The following is a 26,545-nucleotide window of genomic DNA, read 5'->3' as shown; positions in this document are numbered from 1 at the left end:
TCACAGAGTGAATCATAACGTAAACTATGGACCTCATTTAATAATGTAATTATAATAATATTGGTTCATCACTTGTAACAAAGGTCCCACACTGATGCAAAGTGTTAATAATAGGAAAAACTCTATGTGCATGTGGGGGTGTTCATGAGAACTCTGTATTTTCTGCATAATTTTTATGTAAACCTATGACTGTTTTAATAAAAAATAAATTAAAAAATATGCCTGGGCTATAGGTATGTTTGTTTAGAAGACATTATAGAGCTGATAATGGTTGAGGGGAGCCATAGTGTCTGCCCTCAAGAAGTTTTCAGTGTAGTGAGGGAGAAAAGGCTTGTATGTAAATAAAACTATGATACTAAGGTAGATAGTGAGAAGTGTCTTAAAGAGGCCAAGGTCTCAAGAGAATCCAGAAAAGGGACTGGATTAATTCTGTCTGAAAAGATAAAAGAATATGAATGGAAGAGAAAGCGTTTTAACTAGGCCTAGAAGGTATATGTGAGCAGGTATAGAGTGGGTATATTCAGAATCTACTTTAAAACAAACACTTGGTTATATTTCAGTGTAGTGGAGTTACACATCCAGCAATAACGTGCTACTTATAGGAAAGCACATACTATTATCTATCTATCTGTCTATTTACATATCTATTATCTATCAATCTATCTACCAAAGAAGAGAGAGAGAGACATGCATATGCTTAGCACATATAACAATTTATTAATAAATGTACATTCTGAAACACATACATAATCCTAGAGGGATAGGGAAGTCCATTGCAAACTGTTTTGCTACTGCCACTAGATCCCATAGCATCCCCCAGATGTGACAACCAAAAATGTCTCCAGGGATTAACAAATGTCCCCTAAGGGACAACATAGCCCCCAGTTAAGAACCACTGTTATACCAAACAAAACGAATCAGCAGATTCCTTCCCTCCCCTCTGCAGGTGGATAAGAATTTAAAGCTCATGACTTTGATTTTCTTTTTAGGCTTCTTCCTAACTTCTTAACTTTATTTTGGATTTTGGATCAAGTAAACCATTGAAGAGCTGTGCAAATTATTGACTCTTTCATTCCTCAGAAAAATGCACATGTTTATACTATGATGAATATAATTTCAGGGATTTACGTTAAGGTTCTTGTGAAAGGGGTTCTGTTTCCTGGAGCTTCTAGAACTGTCCTGGTCTGTATTTTACAGCTGTTGTGTAACCAAAAGGTAGTATTCAGAAGGTCCGTATTTTGGAGCCTCATCTTTGTTTACTTCAGAACACTGATAATCAGGTGAGAGTCTCCCCATTGCTCTTCATCAAATGCTGCATTGGCCAGTTTAAGCAAGATGCATCCCAGTAGAATACAAAATACCAGTGGGGTAGGAGTCCTTTCTTGTCCATCTTATTGCCTCTCTGATTGTCTAAATGAATGAGAAGGCATATAGAAATAACCAGAGAGGCAGTGAGGAAAGAAAGGGGGCAACCTGGACACTTTATTTTGATTGTGAACTATATCACACACAGAACAGTACATAGATATTTATCTAAAATTTATGAATAAGACCAAATGAACTCCCCCTAAAACCACCATCCACTGAATACTTCTAAAGAAAGACTTTCTAGAAATTCAAAGCTTTATTATTATACCAAACTAACCACTGTTCTGACCCTCCACCCTCCTCCTCACCTGGTATGAACAGCTATACAGACTGAGCCACACAACCTGCCTGAGTCACACAACTTCCCTAAGCCACACAACTTCGGAGTCAAGGTCAGCACGCTCAGCAAACGCCCGCCCGGCTCTGCCCTCCTATAACCAGTCCTCCAGGGGCTGGTCCCCTGCTGACATCACAGCTTGAGTTAGTAATTGCGGGGTGAGTGGGAGTCGGGTGGCTCTTGCGTGATAGCCAGGTAGGAAACTCAGTCTCCCCAGTTCGGGAAAGGGAACGAATGAGGGAAGAGTAGGATTTCTTTCCCGGTAGGACAGGTGGGGAAAGACCGCTGCTTATGTGTCCTTCCGTTTTGACCAAGGTGTCTCTCTTGCTCCATCAATAAAGCGTCTCGCTGCCTTCTGCGAGCACTATAAAGGCAGCGGAACAGGTGTCCCCGGGACATTCCGGGCGGGGCACGAGCAGAAGCAGGTGAGTTCGCAGCTGAAGATGCAACCCCAAGCCCTGCCCTGGCTGAACACTCGGGGAGACATCGACGGTTGGGAATGGGGCTGGTGTGTGTGTGTGGGGGGAACACGGAGTGGGAGAGCAGGGGGCAGTACAGACTCCTTTCTGAGAAGCTGAGAGAGGGAAAGAGGTAGCAAAACAGACCCGGGAAAGACACTTGCTCCATGCCCCGAAAGTTCTGTCCCCAGGAGAGCTGCAACCTGCTGCTGGAATTTGCCTGGAATGCACGCAGCCTTGGGAGCCGGGGTGCGCGCCCTGATGGTCCCACACCCTGCCGGGGGCCTGCGCTTCCCTCCAGTGGCGCTTCTGGGAATGCGCCCCGGGTCCTGAGCGGTGCGGGCAGGGAGTGACACTCGGCGTTAGCTTCCCGCCTCGCCCGCGTCCCGGTCCCTGCCTCAGCTCTGCTTTGGAGAGATATCAGGACGCGGACAGCGGCCCAGTTGTCCGCCGGAGGGGACTGGGTGGAGCTCCCGAAGTCCCCCAAAGAAAGCTCACTCGTTACAGAGTCCGGGAGCTCAGGGTAGCAAGTGCAGCGACGGGACCCGAAGGTCCTCAGGTGCCCCCCTGCAGGCTGGCGGTGCGCGTCTTGGGGCGGTGTGTGGGGAGCGCCTCGGGCGGCTGGGCGCGGCCCAGGTTGTCGCCTCTTCCTGCTTCTCCCCCTTCACCTCCTATTCCTTTCCCTCGCTTCATCTCTCTCTTCATCTTTGCTCTCCGCCGCGCAGGTCATGGCAGCGACGGGCGGCAGGTCCGAGCCGCCGCGGCTCCCCGAGTGCGGCTGCAGCTACGTGGTGGCGCGGCCGGTCTACAGCGAGCTCGCCTTCCAGCAGCAGCACGAGCGGCGCCTGCCAGAGAGCAGGACGCTGCGGGAGCGCCTGGCCAGGAGCTGCAGGTAGCCGCCCCCTCTGCCCCGCGATGGGGGAAATGCAGGAGCATTTAGGGCGCCCGGCCGGAGGGCTTGTCAGAGGAGAACCCTGGGATGTAGTGCGCCGGGGACCCAGCTCGCCCGCCGCTTCTCCCGAAGTTCGGATTCTGGGTTTCCCACGGGCTGTTTTCCGGTCCGCAACGCGGTTCTTTCCGGTCAGAGAGAGGCTCCTTGGTTCTCCAGTCTGAAGTTGACTCTCAGAAACTCGCCTTTGGGGAGAGTATGTTCTGGGAGCCCCATCTCTCTTTTTTCTCTCTTGAGGAACCCTGGAGTGTGCCTTGGGTTACAGCTGGTCCTTACCGCATTCTTGTGAAGGCCAGGCTGAGCAGAGAGTGGAGGAAAGGGGCTCTTTTGAAGAACTGATGGGTTTCATCCTTGAAACTCCCAGACTAATCTTTGCAGGACACCGTCCGGTTACATATACAGAATAGAAGCTAGAAAACAGGAGAGAAAGGTGTGCTCCAAGTTCTGCTGAGGCAGTGGGACCCCTAGGGGAACCACTGTCAGTCTCTAAACCCAAAGTGCCACACGTAATTAGATACCACAGACATAAAGAACTTAGAGAACAGTCAACTACTGCCAGATTTTTGTTCTTTCTTTTTTTAAAAAAAATCTTTCTATTATGGAACATTTCAAACATATACAAAAGGACTCACAGTAATGTAATGAATTCCACCCCACAATTTTGCCCAGCTTTAATAATTATATCAAAATTAATCTTGGTTCATCTATCCCTATCCATTTGCCTTCTTACCCTATATTTTGAATCAAATCCCACATATTGTATCTTTTCATCTGTATATATTTCAGTATGTATCTCTAAGGACTTTTTTTTTTTTCAAAAAGAAAACCACAATTCCGTTGTCACACCTAAAAATTCCTTAATATCAAATATTTAGTCATCATTCAAATGTCCAGTTGTCTCATAAATGTCTTCATTAAAAAAATAATTTATTTTAATCAGGAGCTAAAAAAGTTTCAGCCACTGTTGATATGTATTGTAAGTCTCTTTGGTCTATGGGCTGCTGAATTTAAAAAATACTAACAGCATGGTACAAGGTAGACATTCATCATATTAAGATTTTTCTAAAAACTGGCTCCAAGTATTAATGCCAAAATATACAAAACTTGTTTATTTTTTCTTAAAAAGAAGAAGAAGAAAAAGGCGCCTGGGTTAGAATTCTGAAAATTAATCTCCAATTAGAGACTCCACACTGATCAGTTAGTGGCTGAACCAGAAAATAGGTTCTTGTGTAGGGAATATTTTCTTGGGGGATTAAAAAGGGGAGGAAGGGGGAGCAAACACTTAATCCTGTATTTGCTAGTACAGTTCATTTAAAAGGACAGTTCTTGGCAAAGGTATTGTAAGCACTTCAGTGTTAATATTTTCCATGTAGTTCTTATTATTATTCTATATAGTTATAAAATCAGAAGAGTTCAGTTCATAATTTTATTGTTTGCAATTGGTTGTGACCAAGATTGGGTTGGAAACCCAATTTTCTTGCTTTTTGACAGTTGTTCAAGAAAGAGAGCCCTTCGTGTAGTGAAGACTCTTCTGCCTATTTTGGAGTGGCTCCCCAAATACCGAGTCAAGGAATGGCTGCTTTGTGACATCGTTTCAGGAGTTAGCACCGGGCTAGTGGGCACGCTGCAAGGTAAGATGATCGCAGGATTGAGAACCCCAGTCTCCAGCACAGTTCATTACCCCCCCCCACCCCCACCCCCCGGCTTTTATGGGTCTGTAACCAAGTGCTTGCTCACCTTTCAAGGCCTTCATCTTTCCCCTAGAGTACCTTAGTGGAGAGGTTTGCCTTTTTTCTCCTCTTTCTTAGAGTTCCCTTCCTTGGAAACCCGGATGCTCTTCTAGCTGCTTGGTTCCAGCTAGAGGCATATCATGTAAACAGTGGTTTCCCAACTTTTACCGACCACAATTTACAGTAAGATATATGTGTTACATCATGACCCATACACACATATCTGAAGTTTCATGAAATAATACTTACCCTCACTACAAGTGACGCACTCTGTTATTCTGTTCTATTCTATTGTTTATTTTTTTAAAAGTTAATTGCAGCCCATTAAGTTGTTTTACATCACACATGGGTCTTTATTTGGTAACATATATACAACATTAAATTTCCCATTTTCAAACATGGGTCTTGCTCTGCTGTTTGAAACTGGCTTAAAGGAAAGTGAAGGAAGTATCTTGGCCTGGATTATACTGGAGTGTCTTTTCTGCTTCCTTCCTTTTTTTCCCTTTTAAATCCTTTCCCTTTTCTTAATATGGAAAAATGTACCAACATAGGTGATTATTTTCTAAATTGGCTTTATATTATAATACTTCCACGAGCATCTTGGAAATCTGTTTCTTAGTTTGTGCATAGCAGTATGGGAATTTTCTTCCTTGCCCCATCCCTACCATCTTGTTTCTGCTCCCTCCCTAACACCATTTCCCAAAGCCCCACTACCGCAAAAACAGGAGTCTTCATTTACTTATTAAAATTTTATGGGGCACTTGGTATGTGTCAGGCACATGAATTTGATGCACCTTCTGCCTTCAAGAAGGTCATAGTACAATGGGGAGAGAAATAATTACAACTCAGTGTGATAATGGTTTGTAACATTGACTGCTAAGGGAGTGCAAACAAGGTACACTCACCCCACTCTTGGAGGGTCAGTAATAGCTTCCTGGAGGTTGAGTTTTTCAAGCTGAATTTCCCTGAAGGATGTCTGTGTTTGCTAAGTGATGGGAAACAGGGTGGAGTCAGGATGTGTATAGAAAGATAGCTTGAAAATAGACTGTTTCTAAAGGTAGTAATAATTGTTGAGCAATATTGTGAGCCAAAATTTGGCTGTGGAACTCCATAATTAACTCAGAGCAGATCAGGTAGATTCCCACAAAGAAGGAAGATGTTCTATTACCCCATCGTGCAGCTTCAACCATGTTCTCCATCACAAGGGCAGACAGGAGAGAGAGAAGGATGGGGCTGTGAGTTCCTAGGTTAAACAATACCAAGTGTCTGTGCACAGTGGCACAGTCACGTCTATCAGCCATGACATGGCACTACCGTGTAGCTCCTGTGGGATGGGAACCATGTTTAATTCATACTTGATTACCTAGTGCCCAGCATAGTGATTGACACATAATAGATTGTTCTATACATCTTACTGAAGAAGGCTGAATCATGTTCCTGATAATGAATCATCTTTACATATGAAGGATGATATTTCTGGTCCAAGACCTTCCAAGTTTTTATACACAAGTATCTTAGAATAATTAATTTTGTTTATTCAGTAATAGACACTATGCTAAGGGCCTTGGCAAGTTATCTCAATTATCCTTACAAACACCCTGCAAAGTAACTACTATTATTTTCATCTTTTTAATAGATGATAAATTGATTAAATCTTGCCCAACGTCATAGAGATGGTAGGTGATAGAGCTGGGAATTGAACCCAGAGTCTACTTCCTATGATCTTAACTAGCACATTATATAATTCTTTACTTTATGGGAATATGTTGTTAAGAAATATCATCACTGTAAAGTCATCTTTGAAAGGTGGATTTCTGAGACGTTAATCAGGTTTATTCATTAATTCACTTATTAACCTGGTGTATTCATTCATTCACTTTGTCACTCAATCATCAGTCACTTAATAAATATTTATTAACTAATTCCATATGCCAGGCATTCAACCATGAGGAGTCGGTGATTTATTGACAGGCATAGTTATTGACTTCATGGATTTCTTTTCTAGTGTAGAGACAGGAATTAAATAAGTAAACAGATAAATAGAAAAACAATAGTTCATAATATCATTATTGATATTTGTATGGATATGGATGGTGCAATAGGGTTTAATTTGTAGGGGGGCAGTCTATTTTATTTTATTTCTTATGCAATTTTATTGAGATGTATTCATATCCCCATACAATCTTCTGGTCTATTTTAGATAGAAAGGTCAGAGAAGGCCTTTCTGAGGAGGTGAAATTAAATCTGACACCAAAGATGAGAAGTACGAAAGAGCCATGTGATGAGAAGGTGTATACCAGGCAAAGGTGCAAAGTCCCTGAGGCAAAAAAAAAAAAAGAGCTTAGTTTTTTTCAAAAGAGGAACAGAAAGAATTCTAGTGTGGATGGAATGTGGTGAAGAGAAGAGTGGGTGAACAGAATGAGTTAAGGTTAGGAAGGGTGAGGACTAGGGTGAAGCAAGGGAGGCACTCAGGCTCAGTGTGCAGCCTCAAATACTGCGCCTCAGGCTCCTCGCTTGCCTCACCCTAGTCCTAGCCCTGAGGTTAGGTATGTCAGGTTGAACCAGATCGAGAAGGATATAGGGAGAGCTGCACAGATCTGAATGGTATTTTGGAGTAAGAATTGCTGATGTTTACTGATAGATTAAGAGTGTGGATGAAAATCACAAACAACTCCAAGGTAGTTGGCTCGAGTAACTGGGTAGATGGTTATGTCGTTTATTAAAATGTCAAAGACTGGGTGAGGGGCAGGTTTGGGATACAGAATCAAAAGTTTCCTTTTGAGCGTGCAGAGTTTGAGGTGGATGTGAAACATCTACGTGGAGATGCCAAATGGAGAATTGGAGCTACAAATGTGAAGGCCAGAGGAGAAGTCTGGGCTAAAAGACATAAAAATCAGGAAGCATCAATTTAGAGGTGATATTTAAAAGATTGTTAATGCTACGATTACCTAGAGAGAGAGGGAAGATGGAGAAAAGAAGAGGGCTGGAGTCATTAGAGGTCAGGAAGATGAGTGGGGGACAAAGAGCTGAGAAACATGGGCCTGGAAAGGAAAAAAGGACAATTAGAGGAATCTGGGATCAGAAGCCAAGAAAGGAGGATTTTTTTTCTTTTTAAATTATGGTAACATGTATTTCACATAAAATTTAACATTTTAACCATTTCTAAGTGTATAAATCAGTAATATTAATTTCCTGTACAGTGTTCTGTTACTGTCACGACTTTCCACTACTAAAACATTTTCTTCATCTGAAAACAGAAACTCTGTACCTATTAAGTGATAACTCCCCATTCCCTTTCCCCCAAGCCTGATAGCCTGTAATCTATTTCTGTCTCTTTGAATTTGCTTATTCTAGATATTTCATATAAGTGAGATAATACAATATTAATCTTTTTGTGTCTGGCTTATTTCACTCAACATGATGTTGTTGAGGTTCATACATGTTGTCACATGTATCAGGACTTCATCCCTTTTTATGGCTGAATAATATTCCATTTTATGTATATACCACATTTCATTTATCCATTCATTGGTTGATGGACACTTGGATTGCTTGCATCTTTTGGCAATTGTGAATAATACTGCTATGAACAATAGTGTGCAAATACCTGTTGAGTCCCTGCTTTCAGTTCTGTTAGGTATATACCTAGAACTGGCAATGCTGAGTCATATGGTAGCTCTATGTTTGAATTTTCTTCTTTTTTTTTTTTTAAACTTTTTATTTTGAAATAATTTTCAACTTAAAGGATAGTTGCAAAAATAATAAAAATTCATGCAGAGAACCCCAACATGTCCATATCCAGATACCCAGATCTGTTAAAAATCTTTTAACATTTTGCCACATTTGCTGTATTATTCTGTCTATCTTCTAAACATTTGAGAGTAGGTTGTATATATATTATTCCTAGAACACTTACTACTTCCATGTACATTTGATAGGAGCTTTTTTCAGAAAAGATAGAGTGGCGAATAATGTCCAATATTCTTGGGGGGTAGAGTATGATGAATGAAAACAGAAAATTTTCAAGAAGCTTCACTGTATAGCAGAGCAAAGAAACAGGACTGGAATTGTAGGGTAGTTAAGGGAGGAATGTGGAGTGACAGGAGCACTTTTCTTTCTTTTGATATGGGAAATACTAAAATTGGTGGGACTAACCTAGTAGCAGGAAATCTGTGGTCCAAGAGATAGAACAGAAACAACTGAAAGAGCACAGTCATGAGAAGGGGCAAGTGTGGATGGATGCAAGGACAGAAGTGGGAAGACTCTTCCTTCTGGACAAGAAAGACATTTACATTTCCTCCATTTTAAAAGGGAGGAAGTTAGACAAAACAGTGCAGATGCAGGTAAGTTTGGAAGTTTGTTGAAAGGCAAATTAGACATCTCTTATGGATGCTAAGTTTTTGATAAAGGGAGAAATGAGTCTGTTAACTGAGAGTCTGTGTGGAGAAGGGTGATGGGCAGTTTGGGGAAAGTAGGGGAGGTTTAAGTGGTTGCCTCAAATAGAGGAAAATCTTTGCTACTGGGGAAATGTAATTGATTGCCAGGCAGTGTTGAGTGCCCATTTGGGTCTTGTGATCCTGAATTCTAAGTGAAATTGGTTCGCCCAAATGTCTATGTCTCTAATCTAGATTTTTTTTAGCTGCTCAAAAGCTATGTTTTGGATGTTAGGTGAAAGGTCTTTGGGTGATGACATGCACAGATAGCCAGCCCAGTAGAAAATGTGTAAAAGGACAGCATTATTAGTTCAAAGAGCCTGGAGGGGGAGAGGGGAGAATGAGGGCAGTAGAGGGGCCCAGGGCTTACCTAACCTAGTCTCCTGTGAAAGCCTGTAGAGGAGGTGGGGAGGAACATATGTGGGTCCTAAGCTCTTGCCTTTATCGTGACCCAGAGGGGAAGGATAGGATTTTCCTGTTTAATTCTGTGGATTGGAAGTTTCAAACTATTTGGCACAAAAATGCAGAAGCAGCAAGGATGGTTTGTAGGAGAAATAGCAGGGGCCGTTCAGAGAGGCTAAGGGTGGTTCTTATCATCCAAATTATATGGAGGTACATGCAGTGCTAGTTGTGGTTATGCCAAGGGCAGAGCTAGCTGGGGTGCTTACTCGAAAGGGGAATTTATGACTAGGCAAACATGACGAGGCACCAAATATAATTTATGTTACGCCGTTACAGGTTCAGCCAGATTGGGGTTTTGCCAGACAAGAAAAGGGAGGGAGAGAGAGAGTAAGATAAGCAAGGGAGTTAGGGATATTTGCAAAATTCCATTAAGTTTAAACTGGTCAAAGAAGGAATTGAAGACCGGAGGCACCACGGATAGTGAAAAAATGGATCAGTTAATGGATAGATGCAATAAGGATTCTGGAGCAGGTGAACTAGAAGGCTAGAAGGTGATAACTGGCAAGAGAAAGGCTTGAAATGGAGATTTCAGAAGTGGTGGTGTAGATTCTGATAAAGACAAGATCTGTGATATAAACAAAGGCTGGATGGGTGAGGAGTTGGGGGAAGACTCATCAAAGAAGACAGACTCAAGTTACTGAGAAGCCAGGAATTGCTAAAGGTAATGGCATTAAAAAAAAATTATAGCAATATATATATACAACATAATATTTCCCATTATAACCACTTTCAAGTAGACAGTTTAGTTGTGTTAATTACATTTGATAATGGTATCTTTTCTTCTTTTTTTAAAAAATTATTTTGAAATAATTTCAAAGTTACAGTACAGTTGCAAAAACAATACCAACCCCCTGCAGAGAACTTCAGCGTACCTCCTACCTAGATACTCAGACCTACCAATTTTTAACATTTTGGTCACATTTGCCATATTGTTCTATCTATCTATCTAGCTAGCTAGCTAGCTACATTTTCTAAACATTTGAGAGAGGGTTGTATACATCACATGCTTTGAACACAATACTTCCATTTACATATCCTAAGAACAAGGATATTCACTTAGTAATCACCTTAAGTATAGTTATCAAGTTCAAGAAATTTATCATTAACATAAAAGCTTACAGTCTATACTCCAACTGTTTCACATGTCCCAGTAATCTCCTTTTGGGCATTTTCTCCTTCATTATTAGATCTAGTCTTGGATCATGTGTTGTCTTTAGTTGTTTCTATCTCTTTAATATCCTGCCCCCACCCCTCTTGTGGAAATATATTCAACATGAATTTTCCCATCTCATCCATTCCCAAGTATACAATTCAGTGGGATTAATCACACTCACAGTGTTGTGCTGACTCACTTATATCTGTTACCAGAACTTTCCCATCACCCCAAATAGAAACCCTGCACCCATTAGGCATTAACTTCCCTTCTACCTCCTCCCCAATGCCAGAAACCTGTACTCTATTTTCTTTCTCTAAGAATTTGCATATTATAGATATCTCATATAGTAGAACCACACTATTTGTCCCTTTGTTTCTGGCATTTCACTCAACCTGATGTTTTCAAGTTTCATTCATATAGTAGCATGTATCAGAAGATCATTCATTTTTAGGGCTGACTATTATTCCACTGTATGTGTCTATCACATTCCATTTTTCCATTCATCTGCTGATGGACCCCCAGGTGCTTTCATCTTTGGGATATTGTGAATAATGCTGCTATGAATGTTGGTATACAAACAATATGTCTAAATTCCTGCTTTCAATTCTTTTGAGTATATGCCTAGAAGTGGGATTGCTGGGTCATGTGGTGGTTACATGTTTAACTTTTGAGGAACTACCATTTCCTCAGAAGCTGCACCATTTCACATTCCTACCAACAATACATTAAAGTTCCCATTTCTCTACATTGTCACCAGTACTTATTACTTTCCATTTTAAAAAATGAATAGCCATTCTAGTGGGTGTGAGGTGGTATCTCACTGTGGCTCTGATCTGCATTTTCCCAATGACCAACGATACTGAACATCCTTTCATGTGCCATCTGCACATCTTCCTTGAAGAAAGGTCCATTCAAGTGCTTTACCTGTTTTTGTAGTGAGCCCTTTAAAATCCCTTCTCATTTATTTCTGTGCATATTTTTCCAATATATTCTTTTTGGTTACCATGGGGCTTAAATTCAATATCCTAAATCTCTTAACTGTCTCATTTGGTTTTATACCAACTGAACTTCAACATCATATACATACTATATCCCTGTGCCCCTGTGTCCTCCCACCTTTGTGTAGTTTTTCTTATGAATTATGTATTTATACACTATGCATCCAAAACCATTGATTTCTCATTACTTTTTATGCATTTGCATTTATATTTACCCTCATCATTTTCTTTACCAGAGATCTCTTTTTCTTCATGCAACTTTGATCTATTGTCTAGTATCCTTTCCTTTCAACCTGAAGAATTCCCTTTAGCTTTTCTTGCAGGGCTGGTCTAGTGATGACAAACTCTCAACTTTTGTTTATCTGGGAATGTCTTAATTTCTCCCTCATTTTTGAAAGACAGTTTTCCTGTATATAGAATTCTTGGTTGGTGACTTTTTGTTTCAGTACTTTAAATATGTCATCCTGTGCTGTCTTGCCTCTATGGTTTCCCAAGAAAAATTGGCACTTAGTTTTATTGAAGCTCCCTTGTACATGACATGTTGCTTCTTTCTGGTGGTTTTCACAATTCTCTGTCTTTGGCATATGACATATATTTCAGTATGGGTCTATTTGGTTTATCCTTTTTGGAGTTTGTTGAGCTTCTTGGATATGCAGATCATATCACTTGTTATATTTTAGAAGTTTTCCACCATTATTTATTCAAATATTATTTCTGACCCTTCCTTTCTTCATCTGGGTGTTCCACAATGTATATATTGATGTGCTTGATGATGTTCCACACATCTCTCAGGCTTTTTTCACATTTCTTCGTTCTTTTTTCTTGCTGCTCCTCAGGCTGAATAATTTCAATTGTCTTTATCTTCAAGTTCACTGATTCTTTCTTTGACCAGCTCCAATTTGCTGTTGAACCCCTCTAGGGGATTTTTTATTTCTATTACGGTGGTCTTCTGCTCTGTTTGGTTCCTTTTCATGATTTCTAACTCTTTCTTGACATTCTGTTTGTGTTCATCAATCATTTTCCTGATTTCCTTTAGTTCTTTGTCCATGTTTTCCCTTTAGCCCTTAGAACATATTTAGAACCATTTAAAAAAGTCTTTGCCTGGTATGTTTAAGCTCTGGTCTTCCTTGTTGATAGTTTCTAATTCTTTATCCTGTTCCTTTGCATAATCATCACTTCATGTTTCTTCATATGTTTGTATGTTTGTAATCTTTTTTTGAAACCTGGACATTTTTTATATTTTAATGTCTCCTTGAAATTTAGACACTGAAGTGTTTGATCCTTAAACTTGTATTCAGCTAATGTTATAAAAGAGATTTCTTTGACTGCTAGGGGTTGACCCCCACCCCACCCCCAAAAAAAAAGAAAAAAGGAAAAGAAAAACCCACCTTTCTTAGTCTTTGCAGATTGGCCTGGGGGAGTGATCTCCTTCAGAACTTAGCTGTCCGAACAGTAAATTTAGAGACTAGCTTGAGGCAAAGCCCAGCCTTTTCTGCACATGTGTCTTTTCATGGGTATGTGTATGTGGCCCTGGGAATCCCCCTGTTCACACAGATCCAAATGTGGATGTGACTGAAGAATAATATACAGAGAGTTTCAACTACTGGCAATAATTTATTTCTTAGGTTGGATGATGGATACATGGGTGTTTATAATATTATTCTTTATCTTTTTGTATATTTGAATTACCATATATTAAAATCTTTCCAGATTTTTCTGTGTATACAATATACATGTTTACCTTTACAAAAGTAAGAGTATGCACACATATCAATTTTTGAATCCTGATTTTTTTACTTTTTAATCTTTTACTTCATTTATCTCCATGTCATTAAATACACTTCTATAGATCACATCATTACCATTCATAGAACTACTGTGTATGAAGCATAATTTATTTAACCACTTCTCTGTTTTGGAACATTAGTTCAGTAAATAATTCTTGAGCACCTCTGGACTAGGACATTTAGGTAATTCTCCCTTTTTCTTTTATTATACATGTAATCCTTTTTTAATGACTGAGGACCCAAGGGCTTAATATTCTCTCAATTGTTTGAGTGGGATGGAAGTAATATGGAGTAAGATATGACTGCTTACCTAAGAAATCTAACCAAAAGGGAAAGAATGTGTTATCTTCATCTTCCTACTCCCATGTACATCAAAATGTTGACATTTTTTCCTTTAAAGCCTAACATTCATGGACCTGGAGGCTGCTGAGATTGCATAGTGGAGGAGCTGGTTTCCTTCACCAGGGAACAGAGTTGCCTTCCCTGCTGCTATGTACAAATGTCATATTTTTTTCTTTGCTTGATTCTGTCTTCTATTCCCCAACAAAAAGGGAGAAAGACTGCAATGATGAGAATATAGAGAAACACTGAAACTGTCTACCTGCAAAACTCATCAGAGCCTTTGGACTGAATTGACCAAGTTTTTAAGTGACTGACTTGACTTTTTCAACTAACCTGATTATTAGATGATTAGTTGAGTCAATACATTTGAGCAGGTCATGCATGTAGATGCCATCAGTATCTCACCTGATGCCAGTCATGCTCTGCATTGTTTATAGCCACAGACTATAAACAAAATGAGACCAGACTAATGTATAAAAGTTGTAAATGAGGATGTCAGGGACTTTCCTTGTGCAATAGATAGATACCCTAACTTTTGTTTGTGAATTTAATTGTTTTGGATGTATTTTCAGGTATGGCGTATGCTCTACTAGCTGCAGTTCCTGTTGGATATGGTCTCTACTCTTCTTTTTTCCCTATCCTTACGTATTTTATCTTTGGAACATCAAGACACATCTCAGTTGGTAATTATAAGCATATATTCCATTTGCATTTGTTCCTGTTTAAAGTGTTTCATCTATATAATGTTTATCATGCTTCATTGATGTTTTCCAGGAAATTAGGTCTTCAGTGCTTTGCCTGCTTTTCCTATGCAATGATGCTATGGTTCTTTGTAGTTTTCAAAATACTGTGCCTTTAGTTAGTGTCTTCACTTCCCAGACTGCTCTGACAAATACCACATGATGGGTTTTCTTAAGCAATAGGAATTATTGGCTCATGGTTTTGATGCTAGAAGCCCCAAATCAAGATATCAGCAAGGCTTGTTTTCTCCTAGAGGCAATAGCATTCTGATGCTGGCTGCTGGCAATCTTTGGTGATCCTTGGCTTATATCTCTGCCTCTCATCATATGGCAATATCTCTCCTTTCTGGATTCCGGGTCTTCTGGGTTCTTTTTAAACGGCCTCCAGAAATGTGGATTAAGCCCATCCTGATTCGGTTGGTTACACCTTAACTAAAGATAATATCTTCAAAAAGGCTTTACAATGGATTCCTGCACACAGGGACATGGATTGAGATTAAAAGCATGTGTTTTGTTGGGGTACATAATTTAACTACCACAATTAAATGTCTGCTTACTTTTTTTTCTTAATGAAAAGGAGAAAACTGACAGCAATGAAAATTATAGCCTACCTTCAAATTTTAGCATGTAACAGATTTAAAAAAAAAGCTAATAAATTGACTCATATTTAGAAAGTGTTCTCTTCCAAAATATAAAATGAGAGGGGAAAAAATTTCCAGGAGGTCCTTGAACTTACTATATTACCAGATTGATTTAACATTTACAAATTACATTTGTTAAATAAGTATTCATTATCTCATTAAAGAGTGTCCTTGTTTTAAATCACTAATATTGGAAGACGAGCAAAATCTTGCCCCAACAATTTAAACACTAAACTTGGCTTTTATTCTTGGTATGGCTCAAAATATATTTTTTCCTGCTGTTCCTAAAATTTTAATTCTCTTTTGCTAGGATGTTCCAGTAAATGAATGTTTTAATGCTATTTTGTGACTTTGACATTTATACCAGAGATAATTTTGCTCTTAATCCCATCTGCTGGCTAGACATGTCTACCTGGATGATCTTCTTGAAACTCAAGTACAACCATCTACTCTGTCCCCAACCCATCTCCTTGTTCTTAGTTCTATCTTCCCCAGTATCTAGCATATTGCCTTGTCTGTAGAAGAGATCAGAAAGAGGTTGTTGATTGGAAGAACTTCCTCTCCTTAGGGTGTCAATATGCATCAAATGCTTAACTAGTGAGGAACATAGAAATTGTTTTGTCCTCTTTGATATTCCTGAACATTTAGGGTTCCAGGTTGCTGGACTTGGTACTGAGTCCTCCCAATCATAAAGCTTTCCATGATCATCAAAGGCTAGGATTATCATGTATAAAAATACCTGTAGTGAATGGAGCAGTCACTGGAAGGAAAGAGTGTTTTATCACATGGAATCTTACAGACAAGAGTTTGATATTAAAAAAGTAATTTGTCTTGACTAGAGAAAAGGAGAAGCTATATTCTCCCTTTGCAGGAGTCCTGATGTGGACCCTGTGATACTGATCAAGGTACTCAGTGCCACAGATATAAGGATGTTATATGCACTAGGAAATAAAAATAAGGTGGAACAAGTGAGAACTCAGCTTATTTACCACATTTACTAGGAAGTCTTTCCTGCCAACTCCTAACCCCCATACACATGAGGGTCACCCAGAGATAGGCTAGACCCCTTCCTATGTACTCACAAAGCATCTTGAATGCTGTATTCTAATGACCTACCTACGTCTCTCTCTCCCATTTCTGGATCATGAATGCCTTGAGACATTTGCCTTTTTAGCTTCTTTTGTGAACAAACTATTTTTTCAATTACAGCTGATGATTTCATACATCTCTCTAATCCCGTGTAGACATGTTGCGGCCAAACAGTTGTGATAAATAATTTATTAATTGATAGATACTTTTTTCCCCAGGACCTTTCCCAGTGGTCAGTTTAATGGTGGGATCTGTTGTTCTGACCATGGCCCCCGATGAAAACTTTGTCATATCCAGCAGTAATGGGACTGCATTAAATTCTACCACGATAGATTTTGCCGCTCGAGATGCAGCGAGAGTATTGATTGCGAGCACTCTTACTCTTTTGGTTGGAATCTTACAGGTAATGGACTTACAACTAAAATGCATATTGATGTGATTTTTATTTAAACAACTAACTGAAAGGCATAAGTAGACTTAAGATTCATTTAAAAGCAAAAATAATGCAGTTACTAGACCTCAAAGTTATTTTCTAAATTACATTTTTAGATCTGATGCTAAAATAGTCAGCAAGACCCCAAATTATTAAGGCTAACTTACCATCAAAGTCAGAGACAAAAAAACACACAAAAATGCAAAAGAGCACGTGAGGTTCAAGTGAGGATGAGGGAAGGGAAATGTGTGAGAACTCATAAAGGAGAAAAAAAGTGTTTTTGTGGGTGGAGCCATGGGACCTGAAAGTCAAAGAGAAAAGCTATACAATTTTTGATTTTTAAGTACATTTCTAGAAATTCTTCAAGGTTTATATTACACATGGCTTTAAAATTTTAGAGTGGTAGAGAAGAGGAAAGGAATATGGCATTAAAGAATTCAGATTTGCTTTCCTACATGTATTTTTGTGTAGGCTTTATAGGCAGGCTCTAGAGGTTTTAATTGGCGTTAAGATGAATTCATTAATATTTAAAGAGAGCTGGTTCTTCTCCCAAGGAAACATTTAATTTTTCCTTCCTTCTTCTTGTCCTAGTTGATATTTGGAAGTTTGCAGATTGGATTCATAGTGAGGTACTTGGCAGATCCTTTGATTGGTGGATTCACAACAGCTGCTGCCTTCCAAGTGTTTGTCTCACAGTTAAAGATTGTCCTCAACGTTTCAACCAAAAACTATAATGGAGTTCTCTCCATTATCTATGTAAGTGTTGCTTCTTACTCCAGGGAAGGGTCATTGTTTATCCCAGAAAAGACAATGCAATCTTTCTCTTTTCAACCTGAGTCTGGAGAGTGTTCATGCTTCCTTTGGATCCATTGAAAACATTCTTCTCTGAAAGGAGCAATAAATTCAGAGTAGCAGTGAAGTAGGCAAGTTTTGTAAGTCATTGTTTTCAATGGGCAAAAATGTCACTGCACTTAAAACTATTAAAGAAAGTGGTGTAATGAAGTGAAGACCCATCTGGGATTCAACAGACTTGAGTTCTAGAGTCAGCTTTGGCTCTGAAAGCTAAGTGGCCTTAGATACATCATGTAGGGTAGTGGCTGAGAGCTTTTAGGTTTGAAGCTGGATGGACCTGCATTCAAATCCTGACTCTACTACTTATTAGCCACGTGAGCAAATCATCATGCTTCAGTTTCCTTCCCATAAAGTAGAGTTGATGATAATGTCTACTTCATTGGATTGTTAAATAAGATAATGAATGAGAAGCACTTGGTGCAGGGCTGGCATGTAACAAGTACTCAAAAACCTTAATTATTTTGAAATTATCCTTTTTATTTGTAAGATGAAACGTCTGGAGATGTATCTTTAAAGCCCTTTCTAACTCTGAAACACCATAAAATGCATGATGTAAGTATCTCAGCAATTATAGATGAAAAGGAACATTAAATTCAGAGATGATTCAACATGCAAAAGAGATATAAAAGAAAGGGGCAGATCACACTAATTAGATTTGAAAAACTTCTTGGATCTAAATGTAAGTTCTACATAAAGCATGTTATGGATGCTTGAAAAATGAAAATAATAGTAACATGATGTCACCCCAGCTTGGAGGACATGCTACTATACAAAAATAATATGCCAACATTAAGAATGGAGTTTAAGTCCTTTAATGACATAGGCAGTAGCTTCTGAAACAATGTAAGGCCGTACATATATCTCTAAGAATTAGTGAGGTTATTAGGAATTTGCTCAATTTCAAAACAGGGCTATAATCCCACATTATCCTATCCATTCAACAAATAGTACTGAGGGTCTACTACAGGCCGGGTACTATGCTAAATAGTGGGAATAGATAGAGGAAGCAGTAAAACACAGTGATTAAGATTCATGGACCCTGAACTTCAAAAGACTTGTGTTGTCTTCCTACTGTCCATCTACTACCCGTGTGACCTTGGATGTGTTATACTTAACTTGCCCAAGCCTCAGTGTCTTCAGTTGTAAAATGGGAATGATAATAGTAGCTCTGTCTTAGTGTTGTGAAGTTTAAAGAAGAAAATTTGTGTAAAGCATTTAGCACAGTGTCTGGCACATAGGAAGAACTCAATTTATCGTCATCATCATCTACATCACCATCATCAAGGATAAATAGAACTCACGGAGCTTACTCTTCACTTTCCTGGAACCCAGCCTTTACAAGACATTATCACAAGCTGTTTTTTGATTCATCATTATTTATGTCCCTGTTGCTTTTTTCCCTACCAAGTCCTCAGTTCCCTCTGAGAAGTCTGGACTGTCTTATTGTGACCGGCTCTCTCATTTCTGTAGAATCTGACACATTTTGGTTTTACTTGCCTTTGCACTTCCCCATCAGCTGTTCATTCATTTATTCATTCATCCTCATTCATTCAATTCATCTATTCAATAAGTATTTATTAAATACCTACCACGTACCAGCACTGTTCACTCCCTATGTAAAACCATTGACTCCTGAATCCACCAAGACATCCCTTAATGAGCTTACTTGTCTCCTTGTGAGAACACAGCATCTGTATAAATCATAGGAGGACTTAGCCAATGTCTAACCTGCGTCCCTGGCTTTTGCTGGACCTCTGCAGAACAGGGGACTGAAAGGTCTATTCACTTAGGACTGTGTTTCAGAAGAAGCTTGCTATAGATGATCCACTTTTGACAGGGAAAGAAATGACCAGGAAACACTAGAACAAGACCAAAAATAGTATTTTAAACCAAATATGAATGTATGATTTATTTCCTGTTGAACATTATTCTCGAAGCCTCAGTTTAGGATGTGTCAAATAATTTTGCAAGACATTCCTTGCAGGCCAGCCAAATTGGATAAAGGTATTTTAATTATCCCTATGTGGTGGTGAATGTAATCTTGTTCTTTTGAAAAAAAAGAATCCACAGGTCTAGAAATGATTGCATAAATGTTGAATGAGCCACTCTGTCCCTAAACAGAGAATTTTGCTTGTGGCATTACCAGCTGAATCATTCAAGAAAGAATCCTTCAACAAATGCATAGTAGTAGCTGATTCCTCCAGGGAACACAGTAAGATTGTTGTAAGATTCTTTCCCTGGAATGTAGTTAATTTAACATCCCTTTTGTTGTAAAGTTGTGGTATGTGGTGTCCTGTTCCACCTCACCTCCCAAAGGTAGACTGACAACTGGAAATAATGAATACAAAGAATTGGAGGACTAAAAGTTAGGAAAGAAAGAAAAATAAAAACTTTAATTCACAAATGCTAGAGATGCTGTGTGTAGGGTCCAGAGGGGAGAATGAGAGGACATTGGCAGCAATTTAGAATTAGTAATACTTTTGATGCTTCCATGTAGCTACTGAATATGTGAGTAAATCCCACAGTCCATTTAAAAGTGACTGTTTTCTGCCATTCATTTTGAGTGGAACAGTTTGTCTCAACTGACAAGAAAAGCCTGTTGGCTTGAATACTAATTGATCCTAACTGCCCCATTTCTTGTTCCAAAGATGAGGAATACCACATTGAAAAGTTCTGCCCTAATGGTGAATGTTTTGAAAGCCACCACTAAGCTTGATCAGATTCATTACTCAGAACGAATTTCAGCATGTAAAATTTAAGCAATTAAAATAAGGAGAGTAACACTTAAAAGGTTGATCTATATATATACACACACAGTATCTGAAAGCAGGAGATGCTGATGGGAAAGAAATGATTATGAAGGGTTTATTATATTCATAGAGATAAGATGAATTAAATTCTGCTTTAAAAGCTAACCAGTACATTTCATCATACACAATATTAGGCATATCTTTTTCTTTATGGTTTCATACACCCAGGTAATGCTGGGGAAGAATCAATTATGTAAATAAAATGGTCCTAAAATTTTCCAGATATGGTAGGAAACACAGTAAAAGTTTATCTGTTACTGAAAAGCTCATAATCATGGTTTGGATGATTCAGAATACTAGGTTAAAATATGGAATCATATGTGTATCCATATTACTTTAAGTGTATTTTAGTCAATATTTTAATAGTAGACTAAACTAGAATCATGTTTCAGTGCTTTCTTAAAGTCCCATGTTTATATCTTTGAGTACCATCTGACTATTTCAGTTTATATGTGTTTTATTTCCACATAGATTGAACTTTCTATTATAGAGCTTTTCATAAGAGATCCTGAAAGATTGCTCAATATATAAAAGATTACTAATATACTCGTATGCCTTGTTTGATACAATTGTGTAATATAAACTGATTGTTTTTTGCAGGTCAAATTACATTTTAATGAACCTGAGAAGCTTTTTGTTCAAAGGTCTAAGTGACTCTCATAGATTAAATGAAAATCTTGTAGTGATTACTTTTGTAAGGTGAAAATGTTTTTGTAAACAGGACAATTATTCCAAATATTTGTTGTTTAAGTTTGAATTTTTCCATGTTGGTTAGAAAAGTAAGCCTTTTTTTTTTTTTTTTTTTTTTTTTTGCATGGGCAATTATTGAAATATTATACCTAGCTCATGAATTAATGAGTCATCCTCAAAAAATTGATAGTGTAGATGCCAAACAGCAGTGATGCCTTAAAGACTGTGAGGTATGTGGGGCTGTTTGCTCCCATGTTAGGTGCCCTAAGTTCTACAGTTATCGTGTCTGCTTCTGGTAGGTTTTCCATTTTCTCTTCATGCTGTCAGCTGCTTCATATTGTTGCTGTCAGTGTATCTGCCTCTAGCAGTTTCTGATTCTGGAAGGCAACCAAGTAAACTTGTTAGTATTAGATTTAAAGTAAAAGCAAAAATACCCTCTGAGTGAAGGTCCAAGAAGCTTCCTACAAGTCAAATGTGTGAACTCTAGTTCAAGGACTTGGTGGAATATATTTTGACAGCTTAATAACTTTTCCCCCCATTCCTTTACTCTTGAATGTGTTCAGGTTGCTGGCAAAATGACCCCTACTTTACTGAATATTTATTATACACAATAATTGTTGCTGGATTGTTATTATAATTATTTTGAATAGAGTTCATCTATAAAAATAAGTAAGATACATATTATAAACTGAAAGATGTTCCATTTCCTCGACAGTTATTAACAAATTTTCTGTGAAAAGATTCATTCAAAGAGAAGTGATCTTCACTCAGAGAATACATTTCTCAAAAAACTGAGGAATACTCAGTCTTAAGTCATGTCTCCTTAACTCAATACAACAAAGATTTTAGTGTTCCCTGGGGTTTCCCTTTACACATTTCCTTGAAGAACACTCTTGATTCCCAGATACCTCCTATTTACAAAACAAAACTAATTTTCTTGAGCTGGCTTGTTGGTCTACTTGGAAAGTATCATTTTTATTTAATCCTTCTTAGTTCAAGTTTGAAATAAGTACCAAACTAATTTCCAAAAGTTTATACTTGGCCTATACACCAATTCAATAGCCTTTCTTTGCCATAAACACGGATGAGTCCACCTGTGTCTACATATGAAGTATTTTAGGACTTTTTATTAATGCCCATATCATTTAGGATTAGGGAAGAACTTTACCTAAAATACTGGATTACTGAACCCCCCCCCCCCTCCCCCCAATGATTGGAACTTTGTCTCAATGATTCCACATCAGCCTGGTGACAACTAGGCCATTTAATAGCACTTATAAAACCACTAGAAATATAAACTTTTAAAGCTTTTCTGCAAGTAAAGGACAATGTCTAATGACATTTTTTTCTTTTATAAGTTCCTCATCTTATTGTAGGATATATAGATAAGCAAAAATAAAAAAACCAAAACCACCCATAGTCTTACCACTCTAGGTTAACTGGATGCATTTAATATTCTATGTATTAGCCAACAGATTTTTATGATTTTATATGAAACTCCTAAGTGCTGTTTGGTGATGATGTAATGATTTTTCAGATGGAAATATTCATGTGAGAAATGCCTTTTTTTTTTTTTAAGCAGGAAATCTATAAAATTAATTTCTTTTTACAGACACTGGTTGAGACTTTTCAAAATGCTGGTAACACCAATCTTGCTGATCTCATTGCTGGATTACTCACCATTATCATCTGTATGGCAGTTAAAGAATTAAATGATCGATTTAAACACAAAATCCCGATCCCTATTCCTATAGAAGTAATTGTGGTAAGTACAATATATAATTAGAAAATCAGCATTAATTGATTTGACAAGAAAGGAATTCTTAAAACAGAGGATTTTTTTTTTTTTTTTTTTTTACCTCTTGTTTTGTTTTACTTCAGACAATAATTGCTGCTGCCATTTCATATGGAGTTGACCTGGAAAAAAATTACAATGCTGGCATTGTTAAATCCATTCCAAGGGGGTGAGTTTGGCGATCCTCTTAGGCAATACTAATATGTTAAATCAGTACTTTCTATTTAAATGAAATCTTTTATTACAACCTTCATTTCATGGGGGCTCCTTTAATAGTCCTATTTGCCTGTGATCTTGAAGAAATCCCCATTTGTGCAAACCATCAAGCAGTATGTTTGTAGGTAAAGTTTAAGCCATTTATTTAAAAGCAAATGCTCTTTTTTGTTCATTTTCTCAAAACATGGCACTACATGTACAGTTAACACCAGACTCCTGATTTAAACTGGTATCATTACCAGTTATTAGCTTAGTCGGCTAATCAACCGCCTGGCCCTGAGGATTATAAATTCCTCTATGAAGGCTCTGTTTCCCTAGTACTGTACCTAGCCCATAGTAGGTGCTCAGAAAATATTTGTTGAAGCGATAAGATGCCAAAGCTTATGTCATTAAAAACAAGCCATAGAAAGGCCTTTGTTACCTGATGCCATTTGATAGCACAGAAACAATTCTGAGACACCACCATGATTATAAACTTCTTGGCTTATTTCTTTACATGGTTTGTAAAGTAGCTCTGGTTTTGTAGTTTGGATATAAATATCCAACAAACAGTAGTCGATTGACCCCACAGTCACTTGTATATTTTATTCACTGTGACTATGGAGCACTCTGATAATTAAATAAATTTATTTGTTTATATTTGACATCAGAAAGATTGAAATATCATGGCTCATGAGATATGGATTCCCCACTTAGCTCCTTTAGCATCTTATCTTTGTCTCTTTAGCAAACCTGACATCTTTTCACATAAGGGAAATCTCATTTTATGGCTAGAATATCTTTTAAATTCAAAGACTGTTAGACGAAATTGTGTAAGGAGAAATGCTAATGTGTGAAAGGTGTGGCATGGGGTTGCAGGATATTAAAGAATCCAGAAATCTTGTCAGAGGCATAGATGAGGCAGCATTTGTAGGCTCTAAATAGGAGACAAAGAAAGCAGTCAGTGAGGTCGTATCAACTTCTAATTAAAAACTGTAAAAGCAGATGCTACCACTTAATGTCTCATAGATCAAGTACTTTCATGTCAAACATGAGGTTGAGATGGTACAGCATTTGATCAAGTGGGAAAAGAGAACTGTGGTCAGATCTTCACAGCCGTTTTCATTTAAAATCTCACTAGGTTTTTGCCTCCTGTACTTCCATCTTCGAACTTGTTTTCTGAGATGCTGGCTTCGTCGTTTTCCATCGCTGTGGTTGCGTATGCTATTGCAGTGTCTGTAGGAAAAGTATATGCCATCAAGTATGATTATACCATCGATGGAAACCAGGTATGGTCACCCTTTTTCTGAACTGGTTTTATAGGGCCAATATGGGATTGTCTTCTTCCACTAATCCTTACTGTGTTGGTTTTCTGCTTATGCTTGCAAATTTGAAATTATTTTGAAGTTTGGATGCTGCATCCCTTTATATTTTAAGAAATAAATTGAAGCATTCCTAATTTTAAGTTAATTCAGAGGTATAAATTACATTCCAAGTTAGCATATTAGGTAAGAGTAAGGATTCTTTGTTAAACCCAGTATCTCCTCTAGGTAAGTGTTTGTTTTTTTTTTTTTTTTTTTTTTTTTAATTTCTATTGTGGTAACATATACAACATAACATATCTCATTTTAACCACTTTCAAATATACAATTCGTTGGGTGAGTTTTTTGCATGTGTTTTTATGATTTGTCTCTGTGAGATGCTCTTGTAATACACCTAGCATCTATTACAATTACATCCTGACAATTTTTAACAAATATATAGTCCTCTTTCCCCTCTCCCCCACACCTCTTTAAACTCTAATCTGCTTTCTATCTCTGCAAATTTGCTATTTCTAGTCATTTCTTAAAATTGATGTTATACAATTTTTGTGCTTATGTGCCTTGATTATTTCACTGAGCTATATTTTCAAGTTTCTTCCATGTTGCAGAATGTCTCATAACTTCATTCTTCCTTATGGCCAAGTAATATTCCATTGTATGTATTTTGTTTATCCATTTATTTGTTGATGGACACTTGGGTTGTTTCCACCTTTTGGCTATTGTGAAAAATGCTGCTATAAACATTGGTGTACAACTATCTTATTCTACTTGAGACTCAGTTTTCACTTTCTTTGAGTATATATCTAGAACTGGAACTGCTGAGTCATTTGGTAATTCTCTATTTAACATTTTGAGGAACCGCCATATTGCTTTCCAAATTTTTTAGTAGAACACAGTCCTGCACATTCATTTATGTATTGGCTTTCTCTCTATGAAGAACTGTGCCATTCACCAGGCAGTGAAATAAACATTTTCTCAAAGGATCCCTCATCAACCTTAAATTCAATTGAGAGCAGTGAGGCCTCCTTAGATTCTATAGATCCAACTCCTGATGTTTTACAAGGCCCCCAAGTACCTTTAACTATAAAAATGAAATTGGGGCTACTAGGCAGGGAGGATTTGGGAGTTTGCTTTCTTTATGTACTTCCTTTAACACTTGGTGAGGGTCTTGCAAAGATTATATTTGTAGCATCACTGTCATCAGTCTTTCCCTTAGGAATTCATTGCTTTTGGGATCAGCAACATCTTCTCGGGATTCTTCTCCTGTTTTGTGGCCACCACTGCCCTGTCCCGCACTGCTGTCCAGGAGACCACAGGGGGAAAGACGCAGGTATGGAACTACAGCTTGGTAATATGACAACTTTCATTTACTCTCACAAAAAACAAGTCAGGGGAAGGACAGCTTGGAAAGGTTTCACAGGAATTGAACAGGACAGTTAACCTCTGAGAAGAAAGAGACTTGTGCTTCCTGATCTGATTCAGCCTGTGCCTGTCCGTATCCTTAATCCCCACCCCTCACTGAAAACCTCTTAAAAGAACATTTATGATCTGATAAAGCAATTCTCAAATCTCTTTGTGTTAGTGCTCACCTGGCAGATAGCTACATTAACCTGCTTTTCCCGGAACAATAGTGGTTGACATGAAATCAATAATAATGAATGCTGATTTTTATCTGGGGATAGAGAGGGCTAAGTAAAAGTGCTTCATAGCTTAGTAAGTTGTTGTATTTATCAGGAAAATGAAATGCATCTATTCATATTTCCTTTACAGGGATCAAGAACTTCCTCCAAGTAGTTTGTTAGCCAAGAATATTATTGTAACATTCTGACATTTCTTCCTGAGTGAGGTTTTTGTTCCTGAAGTTCTGAATGTGGATTTAATCTTGACTTTTGAATCTAGTTTTAAGTTGTTAGCTTTACAAGGTGACCAAAAAAAAAAAAACGAAACAAAACAAAACA

General features: G+C 38.2%; 1 protein-coding gene across 2 annotated transcripts in view; it reads left to right on the top strand.

Annotated features, from left to right (window-relative positions):
• Nucleotides 1–1,743: 1,743 nt before the first annotated feature.
• The window catches only part of SLC26A4 (solute carrier family 26 member 4), a 45,648-nt gene continuing 20,846 nt past the window's right edge, over nucleotides 1,744–26,545 (top strand). The window contains exons 1-11 of one of the 2 annotated variants that reach the window (XM_037836381.1): nucleotides 1,744–1,760; nucleotides 2,021–2,130; nucleotides 2,889–3,055; nucleotides 4,604–4,743; nucleotides 14,593–14,703; nucleotides 16,709–16,893; nucleotides 17,515–17,679; nucleotides 22,888–23,040; nucleotides 23,157–23,239; nucleotides 24,407–24,554; nucleotides 25,804–25,917. In XM_037836381.1, the coding sequence (XP_037692309.1) occupies nucleotides 2,892–3,055; nucleotides 4,604–4,743; nucleotides 14,593–14,703; nucleotides 16,709–16,893; nucleotides 17,515–17,679; nucleotides 22,888–23,040; nucleotides 23,157–23,239; nucleotides 24,407–24,554; nucleotides 25,804–25,917 (1,263 nt within the window). In that variant the 5' untranslated portion in view covers nucleotides 1,744–1,760; nucleotides 2,021–2,130; nucleotides 2,889–2,891. Of the gene's footprint in view, nucleotides 1,761–1,898; nucleotides 2,131–2,888; nucleotides 3,056–4,603; nucleotides 4,744–14,592; nucleotides 14,704–16,708; nucleotides 16,894–17,514; nucleotides 17,680–22,887; nucleotides 23,041–23,156; nucleotides 23,240–24,406; nucleotides 24,555–25,803; nucleotides 25,918–26,545 lie in introns of those variants that run through there. The other variant, XM_037836382.1, reaches the window with a different exon arrangement.

The sequence above is a fragment of the Choloepus didactylus genome, chromosome 5 (genome assembly GCF_015220235.1).
Source record: "Choloepus didactylus isolate mChoDid1 chromosome 5, mChoDid1.pri, whole genome shotgun sequence".
NCBI classification, from domain to species: Eukaryota; Metazoa; Chordata; class Mammalia; order Pilosa; family Megalonychidae; genus Choloepus; species Choloepus didactylus.
This window is presented reverse-complemented; position numbering and strand designations above follow the sequence as displayed.